Source organism: Bos taurus, chromosome 14 (genome assembly GCF_002263795.3).
Source record: "Bos taurus isolate L1 Dominette 01449 registration number 42190680 breed Hereford chromosome 14, ARS-UCD2.0, whole genome shotgun sequence".
Lineage (NCBI taxonomy): Eukaryota > Metazoa > Chordata > Mammalia > Artiodactyla > Bovidae > Bos > Bos taurus.
In genome coordinates, this window is record NC_037341.1 from 67,583,172 (window position 1) to 67,607,167 (window position 23,996).

Sequence of the window (23,996 nt, forward strand, 5' to 3'; positions counted from 1 at the left end):
CTGTGCACTTGCTCAGCCACCACTGGCCTTCTCACTGTGCCTCCAACATGCCAAGCCCCTTCCCTCTGAAAGGCATCCCACAGCCTGGAAGTCCATCCTAATGTGAGCACGTCTGGCTCCACATCATTCAGGCCCTACTCTCCTGGAGAGCTTTCCTGACCAGGTGGTAGTAATTACAGCTGCTCACAAATAGCCCACCTCTGTCCTTAGGGGCACAGAGTGAGACTGTACTTCTCTGCACCTGGGCAGTTGGTCGTGGCTGTGCGACTTGCTTTGCCCAATGAAACATGGGTGAAGCGATACACATTGCCACTGAGGGGGTGCCTAAGAGCCACTGTGCGTTTCCCCATGATTTTCCTCCTGCCACGAGACTGGCAGTGTTCCAAATCATGGCTCCTCCACTGGCCCGAGACCTGGAGTGAAGATGACGATTGTTCAGAGTTGCTCTCTGCCAACGCATGGACTCCTGGCATGAGCACCATGTTTCCTGTTTTAAGCTGCTGAGACTTTGAGATGGTGACCACAGCACGCCTAGTCCACCTGGACTGAAATAAGCCCTCAGTCCCTTACATCAGCCTGTGCCAGGTCCATTGTGGAAATACTACCACCAAGTGATAATTTCTACTCGGTGATTTTACCCATGAATTTTGTTTCTCTTATGCAGCCCTCTCCAAACTCCATGAGAGAAGGAGTTCTGTTTACCTAGTTCACCACTATACCCCCAGCTTCTAGGAAGGAGCCCAGGACAAGTCACCAGGCAAATATCTGTTGATTAAACCTCCAATGCCTTGCACATAGCATTTGTGGCTTATGTGTGCTATTTTGTTGAGGCAGTTGGAATGAATGAGTCTTGCACTCAGCACATCTGAAGCATCAAAGCCTAAAGCTTCACTCTGCTATTTATGGGTTAGGACAGTTGCTCAGGTTACACCCTTCCAGCTAATTCACAGGAAACCAATTTCCCCAAAGTCACCACGATTTCTTGGTCAGAAAAAGCTCTGCTAAAGACCATATGCAGCAGATAAACAAAAAGGAATCAAATTCTAGAACCATAAATCATAAGAGTGAAGTTGCCCAGAGTTAGGAGACAGAATGGAACAAAATCCATTTTGATACTGTTTTATCAATTCTATATGGCAGAAACATTACTTTGCCAACAAAGGTCCATCTAGTCAAACTATGGTTTTTCCAGGAGTCATGTATGGATGTGAGAGTTTGACTATAAAGAAAGTTGAACACTGAAGAATTGATGCTTTTGAATTGTGGTGTTGGAGAAGACTCTTGAAAGTCCCATGGACTGCAAAGAGATCAAACCAGTCAATCCTTAAGGAAATCAATCCTGAATATTCCTTGGAAGGACTAACGCTAAAGCTGAAACTTCAATTCTTTGGCCATCTTATGCGAAGAACTGACTCATTGGAAAAGACTCTGATGCTGGGAAACATTGAGGACAGGAGGAGAAGGGGTCGATAGAGGTTGAGATGGTTGGATGTCATCACTGACTCAATGGACATGAATTTGAGCAAGCTCTGGAAGTTGGTAGAAGACAGAGAAGCCTGGCGTGCTGCAGTCCATGGGTCGCAAAGAGTCGGACACGACTAAGTGTCTGAACTGATAATGGCAGATAGCTATTTTACCCTTTTTCAAGTTTTTCAATGCCAACTAAATCTAATTCCCCAGAAATGAGACAAACCTCTGATTTCACTATGGTCATAAAATATTGGCATTGAAGAAAACCTTAGTGATTAGTTAATTTAGATAAATCTATTTATCAGCTGGCTTGATTTAATTGGAAACCTCGGAGGGTCTCACTGTTGTCTGCCAGAGGTTTAGAACTTAAAAAACTCAAGTTAGAGGTCGTTTTGCTTAGTCATTACCTTTTCAGACCAAATACATTTTAATACACTTTTTCAAGCATTTCATTATGTAGTTATAATAAAGCTGTAAAGAATATCCTTATTATAAAATTAGGGCTTCCCTGATGGCCCAACAGTAAAGAATCTGCCTACAATGCAGGAGATGTGGGTTCCATCCCTGGGTCGGGAAGATCCCCTGGAGAAGGAAATGGCAACCCACTCCGGTATTCTTGCCTGAAAAATCCCCATGGACAGAGGAGCCTGGCAGGCTATGATCCAAAGGGTCACTGAGTCAGAAACAACTGAGCAAGTGTGTAGGATTATAGAATTAATCCTGCAATATTTTTTGTTTTATATTTTTTCTCCTCACTTCAAAATTTCCCTTATGGTTTCAAAATGTCTGAGATATTGAAGAAATAACTTCTTAAAAACTACAAAGTTACTGTACCCTTTTGTTTTTTAGGGCAACCAAGGTAAATTAATTTTGTTCTCCTTATTTAAATGTCTCCTAGACCCTAGACAAACAGGCTATATCCGTAATAAGCAAGTGTATATTGTCTTTAACTTGCAAAAAAAAAAAAATACCAAAATATAATTTCTTAAACATCTGATCTGAAAGTATTAAGTTTTAATGTCGATAGATGGTAATTTCTGCAATCTTGTCTAACCTAAATTCAACTTTACTAACCATGTCCTAATCCTGAAGTTCAGGTACTAGGCACTTGCAGGTGAAACTTTTTAAAAAATGAGCTCATACCATTACCCACATGTGCTCAAAATGGGACAGTTTGAATACTGCACGCTTCTCAAAGAAAGCCGTATTCACACATAGGAAATCATTTAGATGTGGTTAAGGAAACAGGAAATTTTCACATTGGCTTTAATATTTATATTTTACCAAAATTTTCCTGAACTTGGTAATCATTACTAACACTTTTCATAGTAGTATTTACTGAATCTTTAAAAACAAACAAACAAAAAAAAACTGAGCAGAAAACGTAGAGTTGAAGAAAACTGGATGTCAGTCTATACAATGATTTTTTACTTTCAGCATGACAGACTTTATTTTGGCACTTTAACAAATATTTTGCTTTACAGCAGTGACAAAATATTTGCCAGAAATTTCCTTTTCCTGGCATGAATATTCCAAGCAGTTAATATTCTACGAACTGAACTTTGCTATGCTTTGCACAGTTAGAGGTATACCCACTACACTCATAACCTCCATAACCGAGGGACATTGTGCAGCTTTAGAAAGTGCTTGCACTTCTTTCAATCACTCTGCAGTAGACTGATTCTGTAAGTGATGGGACAGGACTTTGAGAATTAAGGCCATTAAGAATTTAAGTAAACACTGTTCTGAGTGCTGCATCAATTTTTTTTTTTGAAATCTGTGGCAATTCCAGGGAATGTCCTCTAAATGAAGCAAGTATTCATACTTCGTTAAAAGCAAATTATATGTTGGAAAGGTTGCTGTTTTTCCTGTCTTCTTCCTACTTTGGCCGTTCACACTTTAAAACAAAATTGGTGGTAAAACAGAAAAAGGAAATGTTCAGTTAGAAGGAAGTCCCCAGCCAGGGCGCCAGGGTACCCTCACATTTCCATCTCTTCCTCAGGCATCACTGCTCTCTGGCAACCTCATTCCTAAGCAGTGAAGCCCTCCTTTTAACGCCTAGAACCTCCCTGAGGGACTCTTCTTCCCCATAGTGTGAACTATGGTATTCCATCTATTACTTCTTCAGTTAAACTTCAGGAGAGATTTGGAGCACAGTTTCAAAGGTAAAACAATCCAGAGGACTAAACCATAGATACCGACATCAGGAAAGCCCTCTTTAGTTCTTTGGAAATCATAGTCCTAAAAGTTATTTGTCAGAGCAGGTATCCATCTCAATATTGCCATCAATATTGAGCTATCTTTATAAAGGTTGTGAAACTCACAATTCCCTCCCTGGGAGCCTTCCAATATCTATATCCAAACACACACAGGATGATACATTCAGATTTCCTCTGGCCAATTCAGAAGCGAATCTGATAATAAACAGCTTCATCAAATGAGCTCTTTGGTTTTGATTTACAGACACCGTGGAACACTCAGAAATCAAACCCACAACATCCTTGAGAGCAGACGGTTGTTAGCAAAGGGGAGGTGTACATTTGATCGAAAATGTACAAAATTTATAACAGTGACATTTTCAATATTAGGCCACATGATTTATTCAGTAGTTTTTATATTCCCAAATTACAATTTACGTCTATTCGTAAGACTACAAAAGTTACCATTAGAATTGTCTGTGCTTATAAAATACCAACTTTTTTTTTAACTGTTATATATACTCATTAACACCAGTCTGCAACGAGTTACATAGAATCATAGGCACTTCAAAGGCTTAAAAAGACGTTTACAACTTAAATGCATTTGTAAGAACAAAAACTGATTTTTTCTTAAGTCCCTACTCGTACCTTCAAATTGCAAGAAATTAGCAAATACAGTGGCCAAAGGAATCTGCAGCAACTTCTCAAAATACTGTTAGCATCTTTGGGTTTGCTGAGGCTTGTCAAAAACTCACATCAAATCCTCTCAAAAGAAGATCTGAATGGATAGACATGACTAAACAGTTTTGTGGTGATAATCCAATTTTACACATTAATTTGCTGTTGCAAATCTGCCTGAAGCTACAGGTAATGAAAAATAAAGCAAGTGTAAAATGGATAGTCTGACACTTAAAAATTTATACAAAGTGAAGGTTAAAGTTTACATATTTGAAAATCACATATACACTAAATTACCATTATCTGAATTACCCAAAGACAAATTGCACCGTAACAGCTACAAAAGGCATAGAGTTTTGTTTTGTTTCCAAGGGCGAGCAGAGGAGAGGGGAACAACAGATAAATTAACAAAGTAAGACCAACTTGATAAGGTCACTCTGAGACATGCTGACACAAATGAAATAGCTTTCATCTTCGAACCATCGGATAAAAACACTCTTTTCATATTTGCGCATAGAAATTTAAACCGATTCCATATACATTGAGCGTTTTTATAACATAATATTTTGCCACTGCTATTCACAGAACACTGCAATGTTAAGTTTGAATTTTATGTTGTTCTAAAGAAATACATGAAAAGATTTAAATACAATGGGATTTTTATCATTAAAGTGCCAGAATGGCTCTTTAATGAAAAAAAAACAAAAAACAAAAAACAAAGATCTTCATTATTCTATGCAAAAGCTTTATTTTTAAAAGTTCAGTGATCTCATAAATAGAGACACTAAATGGGAGTTTTCACGCATAAAACTCCTTAGTAGGTGCCTTCTGATAAGCAGCACTGGATGGTTTGCGTTCTCCAAGGTCATAACTTCCTTCATCCTTCTTTCTCATGCGATACACCAACAGCAGGATGAGGAAAATTGCAAAGAGAAAGCCAATAACTCCGCCAGCAATGACAGCTGAAACACACCAAAGGAAGATTACTTTTAGAAGAGATTCAAGGATGGCAGAAATCAGCTTTGTTAAGGCCAATTTATCGACACTTTCATAAAAAGCTTAATTTGAAAACCCCAAAACTAAAAAAAAACTGGATTCAATGAAGCAACCAGGTAATTAAGCAAAGCTGACATTCTTCAAGAGGTATAATACTTCCTTTGATTAGTATTAATAATATCACCCAAAAGCCTCAATAAGAAAAAAATCTGGCTGTGACCTCAACTAGTTCCATACATTAAAACTCTTAAGCCTTTTCAGCATTCACTTTTTGTAATCTAATCTTCTAATTGCTTTTTCAATGAAAACACAAAACATGATATAACTGACTTAAATTTTGCAAAGGGAACTGTGCAAAAAGCATGCAAATTTCCTTTGTCATCTTGGATTTGGGGCTTTCCTCTCAAGGATCAAGTGTTCTACAAAGGTAGAGGTCAGATCTGTGGTTGCTAAGGGAGGGGTGGGGGGTGGGGGAGGGCTAGATTGGGAGCTTGGGATTAGCAGATGTAAACTATTATATGTATAACTGAATCACTTTGCTGTACATTAGAAACTAACACAACGTTGTAAATCAAATATACTTCAATAAAATAAAAAATTTTTAAAAGGACTGTGTTCTAAAATCTTGCAAATCTTCCCCTTTAAAATCAAAGGTTAATACTTTGATTTATGATTAGAGACAACATCCTTCTGTGCCGTAGGCACTGTATCAACGGCCCTCTCCATAAAGAACCTTCTCTTAAGTTTATCTTGAGATCAGGAGGTCTTGAATCAAGCCTGACTGAGCTTCACATTCTGCCATACCTGACACCCAGTTGTTCTAGACCAATTTAGGCCTTAACTTTCTTCTTGCCTCTCCCCACCCCAACCCAAATGGCGGGCCAAGGGGTAGGCTGAGAGAGCTGACAGAAAACAGCGACATCCTTTGCCTAACCCTTGCCTCACTCGCTCTGAAAGGAAACAGGTGCTCAAGATGGTTTTCAGTAGTAAGGTAACATCCGGCAAACCCTGCTGATACTTCTAAACATCACTCAGACAACCAGAAGCCTATTTAAGGACCCTCCACCAGGCTACTGACCTGCCAGGACTTCTGTTCGTTTAAACAGATTGTCTGAGTGCTTCTCAGTATATACGTTTGTGTCCTCTTCAGCTGGGTCCGTTTTCCTTTCTGAGTCAGGGAGGTGAACTTTTTCCTTATCAATTTCTTCAGGTGACTGGTATAGGCAAAAAAAAAAAAAGAAGAAAGATTATAAAAATCTTCTTTTAATGTGCTGGAAGAAAGAAATAGTAAGTACTTTTCCAAGTTTGTTTTTTTTCAAACACTGGGTTTAGAAAATAAATGAAAGAATCCCTTTGTGTGATGTGTATACCAATGGGTGAGTCCTATGGTGGACCCGCATTGTTCACGGTTTTAACACCCACCACATGTACAGGCAAGATGGACAATTTATTGAGTTCGCAATAATCCTAATGGCATGGTTAGGTTCTCTAAGTTGACATTTCACAAGGATCTCTAGCTTTCTTACCACTCTTCAGTCTTCAGGCCACCATCCCCTTCTAGCTGCTCCAACCCAACAACATTACCCAATTCAACTCACTCCATCACCTTTCTGCTACATGGGGTACTGTGATGGCAGCTTCCCTGCAGGCATTCTCTCTGAGTGTTCTCCCAGGGCTCTGCCTGCTACCACTCTGTGGGGCACAGCCAACAGGCTTCATCTGTAATGATGCCCTCTATTTATTGACTCTTACACCTTCACCACACCCTGGATTAGAATCTAGACTTCAGGGGGTCGAGGGTTCTGTAAGGAGCTCCTGTGTGGCCCTGATCCACTATTTTTCTAGACCTCACTTTTTCTATCTGTCCAGTGAAGGGCACTCTCAGTTTCTTGAGTATTCTACAACTCTCACCATCTCCCCTCCAGGCAGCATTATTCCTACCTACCAGCACCCTACAGGACCCTCATCCTTGGCTGTACCATCATAACAGATCGACCCTCTCCCTATTTTCATCAATAGTAACTACTATTCTCTTGGGCCCCCGAAGTTATTTTGGCACATTTCAAGTTATATGTTTTGGTATGTCACCGTCCTTTCAAAGGGCTTGCCTGGTGGTGGCTCAGATGGTAAAAAATCTGCCTGCCATGTGGGAGACGTGGGTTCAATCCCTGGGTTGGGAAGATCTCCTGAAAGAGGGCATAGCAACACACTCCAGTATTCCTGCCTGAAGAATTCCATGGACAGAGGAGCCTTCCTGGCTACAGTCCACAGGGTCGCAAAGAGATGGATATGACTAAGTGATACCTCATATATCATATATATATATATACACACACACATATATATAGCCCTTTCAATTTGCGTTTCACCATTCCTTCAAATTCAGTGTCTTCCATGGATTCTCATTCCTGAGGCCTTATCTAGGTCTTTACCACATCATACTCAACTGCATGTGTTGGATGGCTTCCAATCCATCTCCCAAGGCCACTGCCTAATCTCCAGTAGGAAGCCCTGAAAAGCCATCTCTACCACCACTTACTTACCAAAACTGATTCCTAACATCTGTGCCTCGGTTCATACAGTTCTTCTAACTCCAATGCAAAATTTTCACTTCCTTCATTGTCCATTTGTCGTTCACGAAGTCCTGATGTTCCACCTCTCAAAAACCCCAGAACACTTGATAGCCCATTATACCATCACATAAATCATCTGTTGGCTTTCTAACCTTCAGTACCAATGTTGGCTATCATGTACAAATGACCTAAGATTACACTGAAATCTGAAATCACCTGAAAAGTTAAATATATATATAAGACCACCACTAGAGACTGTTTCATTGTTCTGGACTGAGTAAAACTGGCACTGCTTATTGTTGGTACTTATTTAAAGCTCTCCAGATAATTCTACAGTTTGAGAACCACTGAATTAGATAAGCTCAGTTCAAATGAGATGGTTCTTCTCTATCTGGCTCAAGTTCTTGTTGGCCAACACTACTGACAAAAAACACCATCAATTCTACTAGTCTCTTCCTGTAGACGAAAATATTGTTTAGCTTTATTACTCTTCCTAAGAGCAGCCAACCACCTTCATTAGGATTCTAAGCTGTGGCCCAGTTGAATGCCTGATGGCTTTTTGAAGGCCAGCATTCATCCAATATGGCCACTAGCTACTTAGCCTAGAGGGTTAAAAAGCATGGAGACCTCACCTTTCTGGGGTGCCTTAAGGTCATCAATGTTTCCAAGAAGGATCACTAGGTGAATCCATCTGAGTTCCAGGTCAGTGGGCCTTGCCTCAGTGGACAGAGCACTAGACTGGTTTCCACTGAAGATGATGCATAATAAAGCATGATAAAGAATGCCTGTCTTATTTTCCTAAGCCACACAAAAACCTTGTACTGACTTAACCCTCAATCCGCCATGACTTACAAAAAGCAGAGGCTACAGGAAAATGATTTCACTTCCATACAAATGCACTCCAAATTTCATTATTCTCTACATTATTGTGCAGAGAAGGCAATGGCACCCCACTCCAGTACTCTTGCCTGGAAAATCCCATGGATGGAGGAGCCTGGTAGGCTGCAGTCCATGTGGTCGCGAAGAGTCAGACATGACTGAGCAACTTCACTTTCACTTTTCACTTTCATGCATTGGAGAAGGAAATGGCAACCCACTCCAGTTTTCTTGCCTGGAGAATCCTAGGGACGGGGAAGCCTGGTGGGCTTCCATCTATGGGGTCGCACAGAGTCGGACACAACTGAAGCAACTTAGCAGCAGCAGCAGCTACATTATTGTGAGAGAAGAAAATAAAGGTCTCCCCTGGCTTTCCTGTACCAAGGGAAAGCAAAGAGAAAAGCTCATTGACAGTATTCTGCCTCAATTCCTCCATTCTTCTCAAGGAAAGCCCATTGTTAATTGGATGCTTTGTAGAAGGACAGACAAGTCAATAGATGAGGAAATGAATTATCTGGATTCTAACTTAGGAGACTTTTCACTGCTCATTAGCAGTTAAGGGAGAGTTAGGAAAGGGAAGAGAAAACTCAAGTAGGTTGATACCCAGGTTTGTGATGAGGGAAAGAGGAAGTGAGTTCTGGTGGTGAATGAGGGGAAAGTAAGTAGCTACTGTGACATTAGAGATGGATTTAATTCATCCATGTCATCTCTGTCTCATTTATATGACAGATCACATGAGTTCCCCTCAGGTCTTTTCAGTCCCTAAAATCCTTTGAGAGAGTTAACATTTCCATTTTACTCAGCTTCTGATCCAACAGCCAGGAATGAGCTTACATTTCAGGGGGTCTTTGGGTTGGGGATAGGAGGTCTCCACAGAACTGAGGTTCCCACATACTCACAGGAATGAGTGCACAAGCTTCTAAGTGCTCTGGATGGAACAGTTACGCTTTAAATTTACAAGTTTTATTGTATGAAAGGAAGAGTTTGACTAATAAGAATACTTTCTATAGTACAGAACTAATTTGAAATGCCTGGACTCTCATATATGTGTGCAAAGTGAAATTATGAAAAGGCAGCATAGATGATTAGATGAAGTCAATTAAAGATCTGTCATATCCATGTCTGGTTCTTTGGATACCATGAAAATGTAACTGAGTAAAAGGTTACGAGCAATGCTCTGCTTGAACAGATACCTGTATTCTTTTATTTTAGTCACATACATTTACAACAAACTGGACAGAATATCTATAACAGTGACATCAATGCCACTGTGATGCCCACTCAGAAGCAGTCTGTATTAATGGTATCCGAAAAGCAATGTTTAATTTAGCTGTGCCATGTAATTACAATATAGAAAATTTAATCACTAATATTAATATTATGATAAGTACTGAAAAAAGTGTTCAACACAATGAGTAGCACTCAATAATATCTCCCACAAATGGATGAACTTTTACTATTACTACATCAAAAACAAACGCTACCAAGAATACGTTAAAATGTTTTGGGGTCCTTCCTTTCTGAGCTCATCTGCCAAACATCTACCTTCTTTATTTCAATCTGACACAATTACTCCCTTAAAGTCAATTTTTTAAAACTTGCATCAATTTTCAACCTATTGTTGTCAACTGACCAGACAGCTCTATGTCAACTTAGGTTTTCCTGAGGATAAAAACTCTACCACAAAAAGCCAAAACTGAGTTTCTTGTCTTAAGCTGCTGCTGCTGCTGCTAAGTCACTTGAGTCGTGTCCGACTCTGCGACCCCACAGACGGCAGCCCACCAGGCTCCGCCGTCCCTGAGATTTTCCAGGCAAGAACACTGGAGTGGGTTGCCATTTCCTTCTCCAATGCATGAAAGTGAAAAGTGAAAGTGAAGTCGCTCAGTCCTGTCTGACTCTTAGTGACCCCATGGACTGCAGCCTACCAGGCTCCTCCATCCATGGGATTTTCCAGGCAAGAGTACTGGAGTGGGGGTTGCCATTGCCTTCTCCGTGTCTCAAACTAGTGAGTCCTAATGGTTATGGTTCCTGACCTCAGGGGATTCAGTCACGACCAGTGGTCACATATACGTGCAGTAGAGTCAGATGCATCTTTCAGCAGCCACCCCGGATGACCTACCCTCAGCTGCACCTGTTGCTTTTCACTTATCTTCTCTCTTTTTCTTTTCATTCATTCAACAGAATCCATTTCTGGAGCAGCTACCATGCAGGGAGCCAAATGGGTCTGCCTCAGGGCTCACAGCTCCTCCTTCTCCTAGCGCCTGGCCTGTGAAGTTGGTCTACCGCTAACGGTAACAGGCCCTTCTCCATCCAACAGAGAGCACTCCAGTCTGGAGAGGACTCTCCTGGCTGCTCCACATCTGAAGAAACCTAGCCAGCCCTGTTCCTCACCACCCTATGTGCTTACGTGGGGAGTGCGGTGGGTAGGAAGTTAGCGGGGAAGCGAAAAACAAGTGCACTGTGGGAAAGGGAGGGGAAGAACAAATGCACTGTGGGAAGGGGAAGGGAAGAACAAGTGCACTGTGGGAAGGGGAGGGGAAGAACAAGTGCACTGTGGGAAGGGGAAGGGAAGAACAAGTGCACTGTGGGAAGGGGAGGGGAAGAACAAGTGCACTGTGGGAAGGGGAGGGGAAGAACAAGTGCACTGTGGGAAGGGGAGGGGAAGAACAAGTGCACTGTGGGAAGGGGAAGGGAAGAACAAGTGCACTGTGGGAGAGGGAGGGGCGTCATCCGGCTGGAAGCCCATGTGCAGCCCTGCCTGCAGAGGAGGCACTTCTCACTCCAGAGACAGCCTGTCCCTACCTTCATGACACAATCTTCCACATCCTGTCTGCTGTTAGACCTTGGCAGCATCTCATTTCTAACCAACAGACGGGTGAGCACCAAACAGGGACTCTTGTGACTCCAAGCTCTCCTAAGCAGCATGCTGTCCTCCACTGTCTGCAGTCTCCTGCCGCTGTTACTCCACACTTTCCCTTGGTGAACTGCCCCAGTCTCTACTGCTCTAACCGACTTCCATGAAGGCTTACAGAGTGCTTGCTGGGTCTCAGGTGCCATGCTGCATGCCCTCATATTTAATCTTCCCAAGGATCCAAGAGAAATGGGTCAGAGAAGCTAAGACACTTGACCAGATCTAGGACTTGAGACATTACTTTGCCGAAAAAGTCTAGTCAAAGCTATGTCTAGTTATGTCTAGTTTGTGTCTATGTCTTTGTCTAGTCAAAGCTATGGTTTTTCCAGTAGTCACGCATGGATGTGAGAGTTGGACCATAAAGAAAGCTGAGGGCCGAAGAATTGATACTTTCGAACTGTGGTGTTGGAGATTCTTGAGAGTCCCTTGGACTTCAAGGAGATCAAGCCAGTCAAGCCTAAAGGAAATAAATCCTGGATACTCATTCGAAGGACTGATGCTGAAGCTGAAACTCCAATACTTTGGCCACCTGATGCAAAGAGCAGACTCATTAGAAAAGAGCCTGATGCTGGGAAAGATTGAAGGCAGGAAAAGAAGGGGACAACAGAGGACGAGATGGTTGGACAGCATTGCTGATTCAATGGACATGAGTTTGAGCAAGCTCTGGGAGATGGTGAAGGGACAGGGAGGCCTGGTGTGCTGCAGTCCATGGGGTCGCAAAGAGTCAGACATGACTGAGCCACTGAACAACAACAGGATTTGAAACTTCAGCCTTCTTCAGACTGTAGCATGCATTTTCCAACTTAAGAAGCTTACCTAGTCGTAGCTGGTCAGCTAATTGCAATACCATGCTAATAAATAAATCACCAGTCCCCTAGTTTCCATTAGAAACCTTTGCTCTGTTTTAAGGCCAAAGATTTTGTTTCTTATAAGACAGTTCTCAGAATGAATATAGAGATGTACCCACACTCATCGTTACCATTGGAAGAGCTGAAGTTTACATACCACTGGTGGTGCGCCTGAAAAGACTTTGGGAAAATACTCATTGAGATTAGTACCTGGGGTCTTCTTAGTCCATAACCTATTTCAGCAGATGTAAAGTTTACAATGGTTTTAACTCACAACCAATTCTTTATGAAATAAAAACAAATTTTCTTAATGTACGTCACATAAACTGAAAAGGTTTTGCTTAACTGGGCTGTGAGTTCCTTAAGAAGAAGAACCCTGTAAAAAAGATTTGTTTATAAGCTAGGCCCGGGTGATAAAAATAATAGGTAGAATTAGCCATTAGGCTATGAAAAGACATGGCGGAACTGTAAATGCATATTACTAAGTGAAAGAAGCCAGTCTGAAAAGACCACATACTACATGATTCTAACTATGCAACATTTTGGAAAGGCACAAACTACGGAGATACTAAAAAGAAATCAGTGGTTTCCAGGAGCTGGGAGGGCAGGAGGAACAAACATGTAGGGGATAGAGGACTTTTAGGACAGTGAAGTTATTCTGCAGGCTACTAATGGTGGATACACGCCCATTAGAAATGTGTCAGAACCCATACAATGTAATACATCACGGTGAGCAAACCCTAAATTAAACTCTGGACTCTAGGAGATTATGACCAGCCAATGTAGATTCTTGCTCCTTGAAGAAAAGCTATGACAAACCTAGACAGCATATTAAAAAGCAGAGACATTATTTTACCAACAAAGGTCCATCTAGTTAAAGCTGTGGTTTTTCCAGTAGTCATGTATGGATGTGAGAGTTGGACTGTAAAGAAAGCTGAGCACTGAAGAATTGATGCTTTTGAGCTGTGGTGTTGGAGAAGCCTCTTGAGAGTCCCTTGGACTGCAAGGAGATCCAACCAGTCCACCCTAAAGGAAATCAGTCCTGAATATTCATTGGAAGGAATGATGCTGAAGCTGAAACTCCAATACTTTGGCCACCTTTGATGTGAAGAACCCACTCACTTGAAAAGACCCTGATGCCAGGAAAGATTGAAGGTGGGAGGAGAAGGGGACGACAGAAGATGAGATGGTTGGATGGCATCACTGACGTGACGGACATGAGTTTGAGTGAACTCCAGGAGTTGGTGATGGACAGGGAAGCCTGGCGTGCTGCAGTCCATGGGGTCACAAAGAGTTGGAAACAACTGAGCCACTGAACTGAACTGAATGTGGATTCACCAGTTGTAACAAGTGTACCTCTCTGTCACAGGACGTTGATAGTGGGGGGCAGTTGAACATTATGGGGGCGGGTGGTATACGGGAACTCTCTGTGCTTCCCACTCAGTTCTGCTGTGAACCTATAACTGCTTTGAAAAACAAAGCCTGTTTAACAACAACAACAAAAAAAGCAGTAGGTGGCAAATGTCAAAACAATCTTGAAGAGTAAGGAGGAGCCATTTACAATATAATGAAAAGACCAGTTGACCTTACAGTTTTAAAAGGTGCCTCTTAAAAGGAACATTCTGTACAATTTTTTTTAAAGGCACATTGACAATAACCTGATGACGCGATGCGAAATAAAACACACCTTTGTCTGAGCAGGGATCTTGTCCTGTATCTTGCTCAGCGTTGTGGTTTCCACTCTTGGAGCAGTACTAGTGAATGGTATCTTTGGAATGGGCCGAGACGTGGTCAGCTCTGGACTCTCTCCATCCTCACCAGCTCCTGGAAGAATAAGCAAAGACGAGCTAAGCACACGAGTCACGACACAGAATTCTACAGTATCAGGCTACTTGGTCTAAAGTTGATGATGACAGAGTTATGTTTTTTCACAATACCTGCTCCTTAGGAACTCAGCATAAACCTTCCTGCAGTCTTCAGAGCAATAAAGAAATGACTTCAAAGTGGATCTGTGGGGAGTCTGGCATTTTTTTCTATATTATTATTATTATTCCGAAAGTTCTCAAGTAGCCCTTTTAAAAATAATTTATTTGGCTGCATCAGGGCTTAGTTGTAGCATGAGGGAATGTTTCATTGTGGCACACAGACTCTCCAGCAGTGGCCTGTAGGCTCAATAATTGCTGCACCCGGGCTCTCTGGTTGCAGTGCATGGGTTTAGCAGCCCCATGGTATATGGGGTCTTAGTTCCCCGATCAGGGATCGAACCAATGTCCCTTGCATTGCAAGGTAGATTCTTAACTGCTGGACCACCAGGGAAGACCCTCAAGTAGCCCTTCTTTTACTTGTGTGTTCAGTTTCTCCTCCTCAAGAGACTGCTTCCCTTCTATGCTGAAACATGCTATATTTTCCATTTTCCATCACAACAACAATGAAAAGGGAACACTGACCCTTTATCTGAGTGAGCTGCTGCACTTCCTCCCCTGTTTATAGTCAGACTTTCTCAGTGGGTGCAGACTCACTGGCTCCTTCCCACACCATCTATTCCACTTTCTGCTCTATTCGCCCTAGTCGAATGTTCCCTGTCACCACACTGCTGGCATGTTTTCTTAAGGTCACCATTCCCCTTCACATACCATATCCAGTGGCATTTTCCAGAGTGGTCCTCATCTAATTGAACCTCCTAGTATCACTGGTCGCTTGTCAACTCTCACCTCCTTTCTGATACACTGCCTTTGGGTTTCTATGACTTTGACTTCCTGGCTTTCCCCTCACCTCTCTGGCTATTTCTAAGTCTCCTTTGCAGATTCACTGTCTTCTACCTGGACACAAAATATGAAAAGTTCCTTAAGGTTGAGCCCTAGGCGGCACCTTACTCTACACTTTCTCTCTCACCCATGGCTTCTGTTACATCTAAATACAAATGAAACCCAAGCTAACCCAAGTGGTTCCCTTCTACCACTCCTCCGAAATTTAGACCTACATATCCACCAGCCTACTTGGCATTTTCACTTGAATGACTCAAAGGTAGTAAATACATCTTGGTCATGTTCAAAATAGAACTCATGAAACAGACCTGTGGTTGCCAGGGGAGAGGAGGTAAGGAGGGAAGGATTGGAAGTTTGGGATTAACAGATGCAAATTATGATACATAGAATGGATAAACAACAAAGTCATATTCTATAGCACAGGGAGCTATATTCAATATCCTGTGATAAACCATAATGGAAAAGAATATGGAAAAATATACACAACTGAATCACTGTCGTACAGCAGAAATGAACACAATATTGTAAATCAACTATCTGTCCATAAAATTTTAAAAAACTAGAACTCATGATTTCCCTGCCTGTCCCTCTACAAACACAGTCTTTTCTCCTCACGTTATCTGGCAGTGAGTGGAACCCTTTGTTCCTGTAAATCACAGCTCTGGCTCCCTCCCCTCTTCCTCACCACCACATTGAATCCATCACCGGTTCTATGGATTTCACCTTCTTTTTATGTCTCCACTCTTAACACCTTTCTGGAGTTCCCGGGCTTCCACCCCGTCCAGTCTTCCCACCGCCACTGTACCTCCCTTCTTCCTCGTTTCCCTCTAGTCCTCTGTGCACAGACGGGCTGCAACCCATCACTCTCCTGTTTAACACCGTACCAGTGGCACTCCACTGCTCTCAAGGTGAATAGAAAACGCCGCCGCCTCTTCTTGTGTAGTCGGTCCTGGCCTACCTTTCAGTTTCCTTCAGCATCATTTATCCTGTTATCCCCTAGACTCCAGCTGTGGAGTCTGATCTTCGGCCAGAAGTCTTTGCCTAGTTAATTTCTAAACCTCACCTCTAGACTTTTAGCACAAATGTCATTCCTTGGAGAAGGCCTTCCTTCCACATTAGAGTCTTCATCACCTGCTTATTTAGCACCACCTTTCTTACCCTAAGACTGCATTTATCACAAGCTTCCTATGGCTGAGGATTGCATTTGATTGGCTCCCCAAAAGAGTGTCTAACAAAATCCCAGCACCTCCAGGCGCTGACCCAGTATCTGTGCGGTAAGGACTGACCACTGACTTCCAACTGGACACTATGTCTTTTTGTTTGTTCATTTTGCCTTTTTACAAAAATAACATTTGAGAATTGTTCACATTCAAATACAACATTCTTTTTAAGTTGATCATTTGTCAAACTTGTAACAACTCAAAAAATCCAAAGTCTGTAACTCAAACTAACCTGCTTCCTCAGACAGGAAAAAATGATGAATAGCCCCAGACTCCACATGGAATCATGTTAAAATAACAAGCAGTTCAAAAAATATGAGGTAAGATACTAGGAAAAGTGCAAAACTATGAATATGACTCATTTTAAATATGTTAATATATTGATTTCCTCCAGCATGTACACTCATTATTTAGGAAAAAAAAATGGTGAAGAGTATATTGAAATAAATATGGGATTTGGCATTAAACAAACTTAGTACTTGTTCTGGCATTTATTATCTCTGTGACCTTGGACAAATAATGCTTGAGGTAGTTTCTTCATCAGTAAAATGGGGATAACAACCACTAATTCTCAGAGGTGCAAACATTATATATATATTTTTTTGAATTATATATATATATATATTTGAAAGCATTCTGTGTACATAAAATGTTACATAAATGTAAGTCATTAATAATGATGGGTCCAAATACTCTGCTCTCTCATATCAGCTTCCCTGATTTTCCATATAAATTTTATACATAATATGACTGATTTGCTTCTTAGGAAAAAAATTCAATGAGAAATGAAAAATTTTCAATTAAGGGTTTTCGAGACTCTTGGCTTACAACAGCTACAAATACGAATCACCAAATTAGGAGTTTGGATAATTTGTTGTGAAAGAAGAGATTTTGTAAAGTAGAAAATTCTCTCAAGTTAGCACTTCTTAAATTAGATGAGTGACCCACCTCAGGTGGCTCTTCCACTGCATTTATCATCTTTATTAAAAAGATTGACCCTCTTGCCCAAACCAGAAATCTGGGGACCCCATTGATCACATGCCCTTCACCCCTGACTTTCAGCTCTCACTGTCCTCTGTGCCTGAAACAGCTTAGCCTTGAGCCAAAGCCTGTTTCTACCCTGGAAACTTTCCTGCTTAAACTCTCATTCCTAAAATCAGTGTCATCCCCTCTTTCTCTATCATGGAACTATTTTTATCTGCTTCCACTGTTCACTGAGTCTCTTCTTTAAAAAAAAAAACAAAACATTTTTTTCTACTTCCTAAAGAAATACATCTTTTAAAAAATAAGGCATTTTTTTTTCACAGATGAAATTGGGAAATAGGGAATATAGGAAGGAATAAATAAGATTATTCCACCATCAGAGAAAGCATCATTAGATTTTATTTACTAAAGTGTCCCTAGCACCTAGAATGGTGTCTATTTCCCCATGTTATGGGTCATTATTAAATATTTGTTGAATGAATTGAATAAGCATCTGCATATCATCTCATCTCCTAGTGAGCTGTTCATTTCTGACATGTCAGTTTCACTCTCCAAGGACTCTTGCACTCTCACAATGTTCCTTTTTTATAGTATTCTCTTCTTGTTTCAACATTAAAGCACCTTATCTCTCCAAATTTAGTACGTTTTTCTCTAAGTTCTCACTGTTAGTTTCTGTTCTCTTCCCATTTGGGGGTATAGGAAGGTCTGGATCTTTCAGAAGTCCTCCTGTAAATGTCCAGGGAGCCTTGGTTGTCTTCTCGTATTTAAGAGGGAAAGGTTGAGCAGCTGACTAGAAGCTCTGAGCACACAGGAGAAGTCTGTCAAATGCCAATGTCAGTATCTTAGAGTTATTTCCTTTGAGTTGGTTCAGGTCCCTAGAGAGAGTGAAGGCCAAGTTCTGGGAACTGACTGGGAAAAGACAACTGTGAAAATCTCTGCATTAACCTAAGCATTAATCTAAGAACTTGTTCTCCCTGTTTTCAATGTGGGCCCCCCATCCCCAAATGTGCCTGGTACATTTCCAGTCCAAAGACCCTCTGTTTTTTCTCTCCAGATAACAAACCTCCAGTTTTCTTCTCAGGTCAGGAGCATCAACCCCTTTGCTGCATTCTGATGGGAAGGAATTAGGGAATCCACTTACTTTTTTTTTTTTAACTTTTTATTGTGTATTGAAGTATAGTTGATTAACAATGTTGTGATAGTTTCAGGTGGAAAACCTACTTAGTTCATAAACTTTCAGTCAGTCATCCTGAGTTTAGTACCATCTTCACCCTCCATCTAGTGGCGTGAATTCCAGGGCCCTGTGGGGACTCTGCCGTGTAAATTAGCTTGCTTCTTTGCTCTCCCCACCCCCGCCCCCATCCTCACCCCATAGCTGGCTAACTCAGCTTTCTCATGTCTGCCAAGTCTGTTACTACAAGCCCATCTGCCTCCCAGCTTTCAAAACACTGTGGCCTTTGGCTCCTATACTGTTCCATTTGTCCTCATTAGTTTAGGCCCAGTTTGTTTTGGGCAGTTTAGCTGGGTATTGGAAGGTATATACCTTCAATCTGCTACCTTTATCCAGAACTCTGCATTTAACTCTTAAACACTTTTGTTGTACAGCACCTTCTTAGGCTATATCATCCATGACATGGTGTAACAATTATTTTTTTTCTCATGTCTACATTTTTCTCATCTGACTCTTGGTTCCTTGAGCACAGAAACCTAGTTATTCATCTCTGTGTGTCCAAAGAATATGGTCAAGCATCTGGCCCACAGTGAACGTCCATGGAACATTTAAGTGGATGGTTGAAGTTTCCATGTCTGTCAATGCCCACCCCTGAGCCCACATATATAGTAAGAGGATGATACATCTTCTCCCCTGGGAGGTGCCCTCTGGGTCTCGGGACATTCCTACAGGCTCTGTGCTCCTCTACTGAACAGTGTGACAGCACTGAGAACAGAGGGAACATTGGCCAAGGAGACCCCAGTTTCCACCAGGGATGGTGCATCGCCGAGGCAGGGTCTCCTCATTCTAGAGTGGGGCTTCAGGACACAGGAGGCAGTAGAGCAAAGGAGCGAAGAGAACACACTCTGAAGCCCAGCTCCCTGGCCCCTATCCCAGCTCCACTTCCAACAGTGTGTGTGATCTGAGGCAAGCTATTCAATCTCCTCAGGCCTTAGATTTTTTTCATATGAAAAACAGAGGTAACAGAATCTGTCTTTATAGAGATGTTATTAAGACTAGGAATGGTGTCTGACATGCAATAAATAAGTAATAAGTAAAGAGCTTTACAAGTTTTAGTTATAACTTCTGCTACCTTTAAGCTGAAAATCAACATCCCCAGTATAGTGCAAGGAGGTTTCCAAAATCCAGAACGATACACTTCTTTGCAGCAATGATATGCCCAAGGTTGCAGCCAAGGCAGAAGCAATGTAGGCCCACATTTAAGTCTGAGCTCGATCTGTCTGATGAGTGGTTCAGGATTTCAAACGACCACTTCAATCCCCTTCCACCTGGATGGGGGACATGGGGGGCCTTCCAGAGGAGCAGGACTGAATCTGCATTCTTTATATTAAATTTAAGGACAATCTTAGCAGAAATCAGAAAAATGACTTGGACAACCTCTACAAGTCTCTAACAGCTCTCAGATTCTAAGGTCTGTGAAATGAGGACCAAAATGTATGTAGAGGTATATTTCCTGAGACATTTTGAAGAAGACAGTTACAAAGCACTTTTGAGGTGTTAACAAAAAAAAGAGGTGCCATGAGTGAACAGTATTAATAGAGTTGTGGGCTACAGAGAACAACTTTTCACACTCATCCTGCGTGTGTGATATGTATCACTCTCCCCAGAATAACTAGGGCTATTTTTACATGAGCACTGCATTGTAAGCTCACTGTTAACTAGGTCGGCCACAACCCTTCTTGTCTTTCTCAGACTCGCCATTTTCCAACCTAAGATACTCATTCTTATGTAGCCAAATCTCTCCCAAAGACACGATTTTAATTTGCTCTGGGTATTCTGAAGCCCACGCTGATCTGATTGTGAGACATCTACATTCAGCATTTGTTCAGTTGCTAACTCATGTCTGACTCTTTGCAATCCCATGCACAGCAGCACACCAGGCTTCCCTGTCCTTCACTATCTCCCAGAGTTTGCTCAAACTCATGTCCATTGAGTTGGTCCAATGGACTGACCCAACCATCTCATCCTCTGTCATCCCCTTCTCCTCCTGCCCTCAATCTTCCCCAGCATCAGGGTCTTTTCCAATGAATCAGCTCTTCACATCAGGTGGCTTCAGCTTCAGCATCAAATTCAGGGTTGATTTTCTTTACGATTGACTTGTTTGATCTCCTTGCTATTCAAGGGACTCCCAAGAGTCTTCAGCACCATGGTTTGAAAGTAGCAGTTCTTTGACACTCAACCTTCTTTATGGTCCAAGTCTCACATCTGTACATGACTATTGGAAAAACCATAGCTTTGACTACACAGACTTTTACCAAATGTTGAATGTAAAATGAAACTCAAATCAAGGAAGATCCTGGATAAGACTTGCCTAGCATGCTGCTGACCTCACCTTCCTGATCTGATCATTAATACATGCACTAACTCCTCCTCTTTCTCAGTTTCCTGGGAGCCTCCTGGCACAGGTGAAATATGTCCCAGGTATGGGAAATTGATTGCAAAATGATCAAATCCTTTCTCTTCCTTGTAGTGTTTTCCTCTGCACTGTGACAACCCTACAGCTCCCTTCACTAGGAGGCAGAGTCTGGGCTGGGCCTACGACTGGCTTTGACCTATTAAACATGGTAGTGAAATTGTGCCCATTCGAAGGCTTCAAGAGCCTTTGCACACTCCTACTTGCTATCTTGGGATCTCTGTCTCCTCTCTGTGGACAAATGGCTGGACTTCTGGAGAATGAGAGCCCACAGTGACCAGAGCCACGTCTGCCCGGCTACCCCACAGATATGACAGAGCCCAGCAAGATCAGCAAACTCAACCTGCAGCTGACCACTGACATGGGAAAGAGCCCAGTCAGGCCACCTAAATTGCCACCCTGAAGAATAAGGAGCTAAACAAAATGACTGTTGTTTTTAGCCACTACACTTTGGGATGGTTTGTTACGAGGCATTACTGAAGTAATAGATAACTGATACACCATAGGAGTTGAAGATATTAGTGTACAATCATTTTACTTGGCTGCTACATTCTCCCTCCTACTTCTGAGCAATACACTAGCAGTAAGAAAGTATAACTCTTCTTGGTCTCATTTATAAGCTTTAAGGTAGGGCTGGCAGTTTTATGAAACTAGTATTTGAGGGTGGTTTTCAGGACATCACTCTGATAATGTTGACAGAACACTGACCACACGCCAAGCAGCAAGCTCTAAGAGTTACAGATGTATCAACCCCTTAAGATGCATGACAACCCTATGTGGGAGGGCTGATTATTATCTTCCAGTCTATAAATGAGGAAACTGAGGTTCAGCCAAATTAAATATATTCCCAAGATCTCACAGCTCAAGTAGCTGAGAGCTAGAATTCACACCCAGGCACTGTGACTCCACAGAGCGTGCCCTTAACAGTTATGCCTCCTGCTTGCTTCCCTGAAGCACATTCCAATAGAGTGTGAGTGTATGCGTGTGTAAGACAGGGTGTGTGTGCACGTGCATACACAAACACAGAGAACAGAGATGAGTGTGGATGCAGCTAGCCTTACCCGAGCCTGATGCAGACGCGTAGTCGTCATCGTCAATAGGATACACTCCTGAAGCTTCTTCAATGGAGTTGTTGTCAAGGTACATGTCTTTATCAGATGTCAGCTCTGCCCGCTGAGAGAGCAAAGACAGGCGAGGATGGTGAGAAATTAGGAAATGAGTTTGTTCAGGCTTATACCTCAGTGACTACCTACCCTCTTTCCTGTTCCTTTAAGCCGATTTTTGTCCCTACCTTTCCTCAGCACACCCTGACAAGTCGCATGACGTCAAGGGCTGACCGCAGACAATGCTCCTGAGGGAAACCTAACCCAGTGGATCCTCAGAAGATGCCTCAGAAGCACCTATCACGGGCTTATTTCCTCACTTCCCACTAAAGCTGTCTGAGTTCCAGTGGCCCCAGTGCTAGCTCGAGCCATTTGCTTTCCCAAAGTCACTGTGAGGCTCCTTGACTGGAAAAGCTGCAAGACAGTCAACTCATTTAAGACTTTCTTGGGGATGTATTAGGGTGCTTGGGCAAAATCACCTCCCAGGGATGCGTCAAGGTCCCTTGGACAATTACAGACCCGGCCACACTGAGAGAGGCACCATCATGGCCAGGAGCTCTCAGGGGCCACGGAGAGGCCAGCACCACACCCGCCAGGAGCAGGGCCCGCGAGCCTGTGGACTGGGGCAACAGCCCACCGCGAGCCGCATCTGGGGCCCACAGGCTTAGTGGAGCCTTAATGACAAATGCAGATAAACCCACACGAGCGCATTCTTTTTATATTCCTGGCACTGGGTAACAGCAAATCACACACTGAATAGGGAAAGGGATCATTCACTAAGTCGACCAGTTCCACAGCTTCTTAGCTCTTCAGTAAGAATTTTAGTATTAAAATTCAACTTAATCCTGCCAAGAGAGTCATTCGCATGAAGTGGAGGCTGAGTAGATGTATAATTTTTCTTAAATGGTTTCAGTAAATTGATATTTTACCACCAGTATCTCATGAAAGCCCAGAAACAAATACAGCAGCCTGTAAGCCTCTAAAAACACTTGTGTTTGGAAAAAGGCAGCACTCATTATTGTCCTATTTTTTTAAAAATCAAATGGAATGTTTGTTTTTAACAGGAATGACAAAAAAATGTTTCCCTCATTACAGTGGCTTTCATTAGATTTCCTTTTATTGATAAAATAACACCTTCTTCTGCTCCAGCTGTCACTGGACTGGAACCTTCCAAGGAGGACACCGGGGCCACCCCATCATGGCACCACTTTCTTCTCTAGGGTTTCGACAGCTGATTGGAGAGACCGTAGTGTCCTAAAGCCAAGCCAGTGTCCTCCAGGCCTCAGTGACAACTACCGTGAAGGTATGGCCGCCCGCTTTGCTTAAGCGGCCACATCGGCACGTTCTGAGAACTGAGACCTTAATTAGACACTGGTTTCCCAGTGGCCTGGCCGGCAGGCACTGAATGACCACCCTGAGACAAGAGTGTGCTGGAATTTTCCTAGAACAGTCAGAGCTTAACTCTGCCCTCTGAGGCCATGCTGCATGATAGTAGTCTCCAAGGCTTTCTCCAGTCTGGGCCAGGTTTCCCAAAGCTCGTGAACCTACAGTATCAGGAGCTGTGGGTTCCACAGCCCCACCATCAGCGTCACTGACCCTGGCAGTCTCTTAGCTTCTACGAGAGCAAGGATTGTGCTTCATACACCCTCTGTTCACCCAACTCCCCACAATCACACCATCTGGTGGGCAGCAGGTGCTCACCAAACCCCGCTTGGGCCGTTTGCTGTCCT

At 42.4% G+C, this 23,996-nt stretch overlaps 1 protein-coding gene across 2 annotated transcripts in view; it reads right to left on the reverse strand.

Annotated features, from left to right (window-relative positions):
• Nucleotides 1-2,890: 2,890 nt before the first annotated feature.
• SDC2 (syndecan 2) overlaps nt 2,891-23,996 on the reverse strand; it is a 121,824-nt gene continuing 100,718 nt past the window's right edge. The window contains exons 2-5 of one of the 2 annotated variants that reach the window (XM_025001742.1): nt 22,225-22,336; nt 14,238-14,374; nt 6,421-6,556; nt 2,891-5,308 (exon numbers count right to left, since the gene is read on the reverse strand). In XM_025001742.1, the coding sequence (XP_024857510.1) occupies nt 5,145-5,308; nt 6,421-6,556; nt 14,238-14,374; nt 22,225-22,336 (549 nt within the window). In that variant the 3' untranslated portion in view covers nt 2,891-5,144. 2 annotated transcript variants of the gene reach the window in all.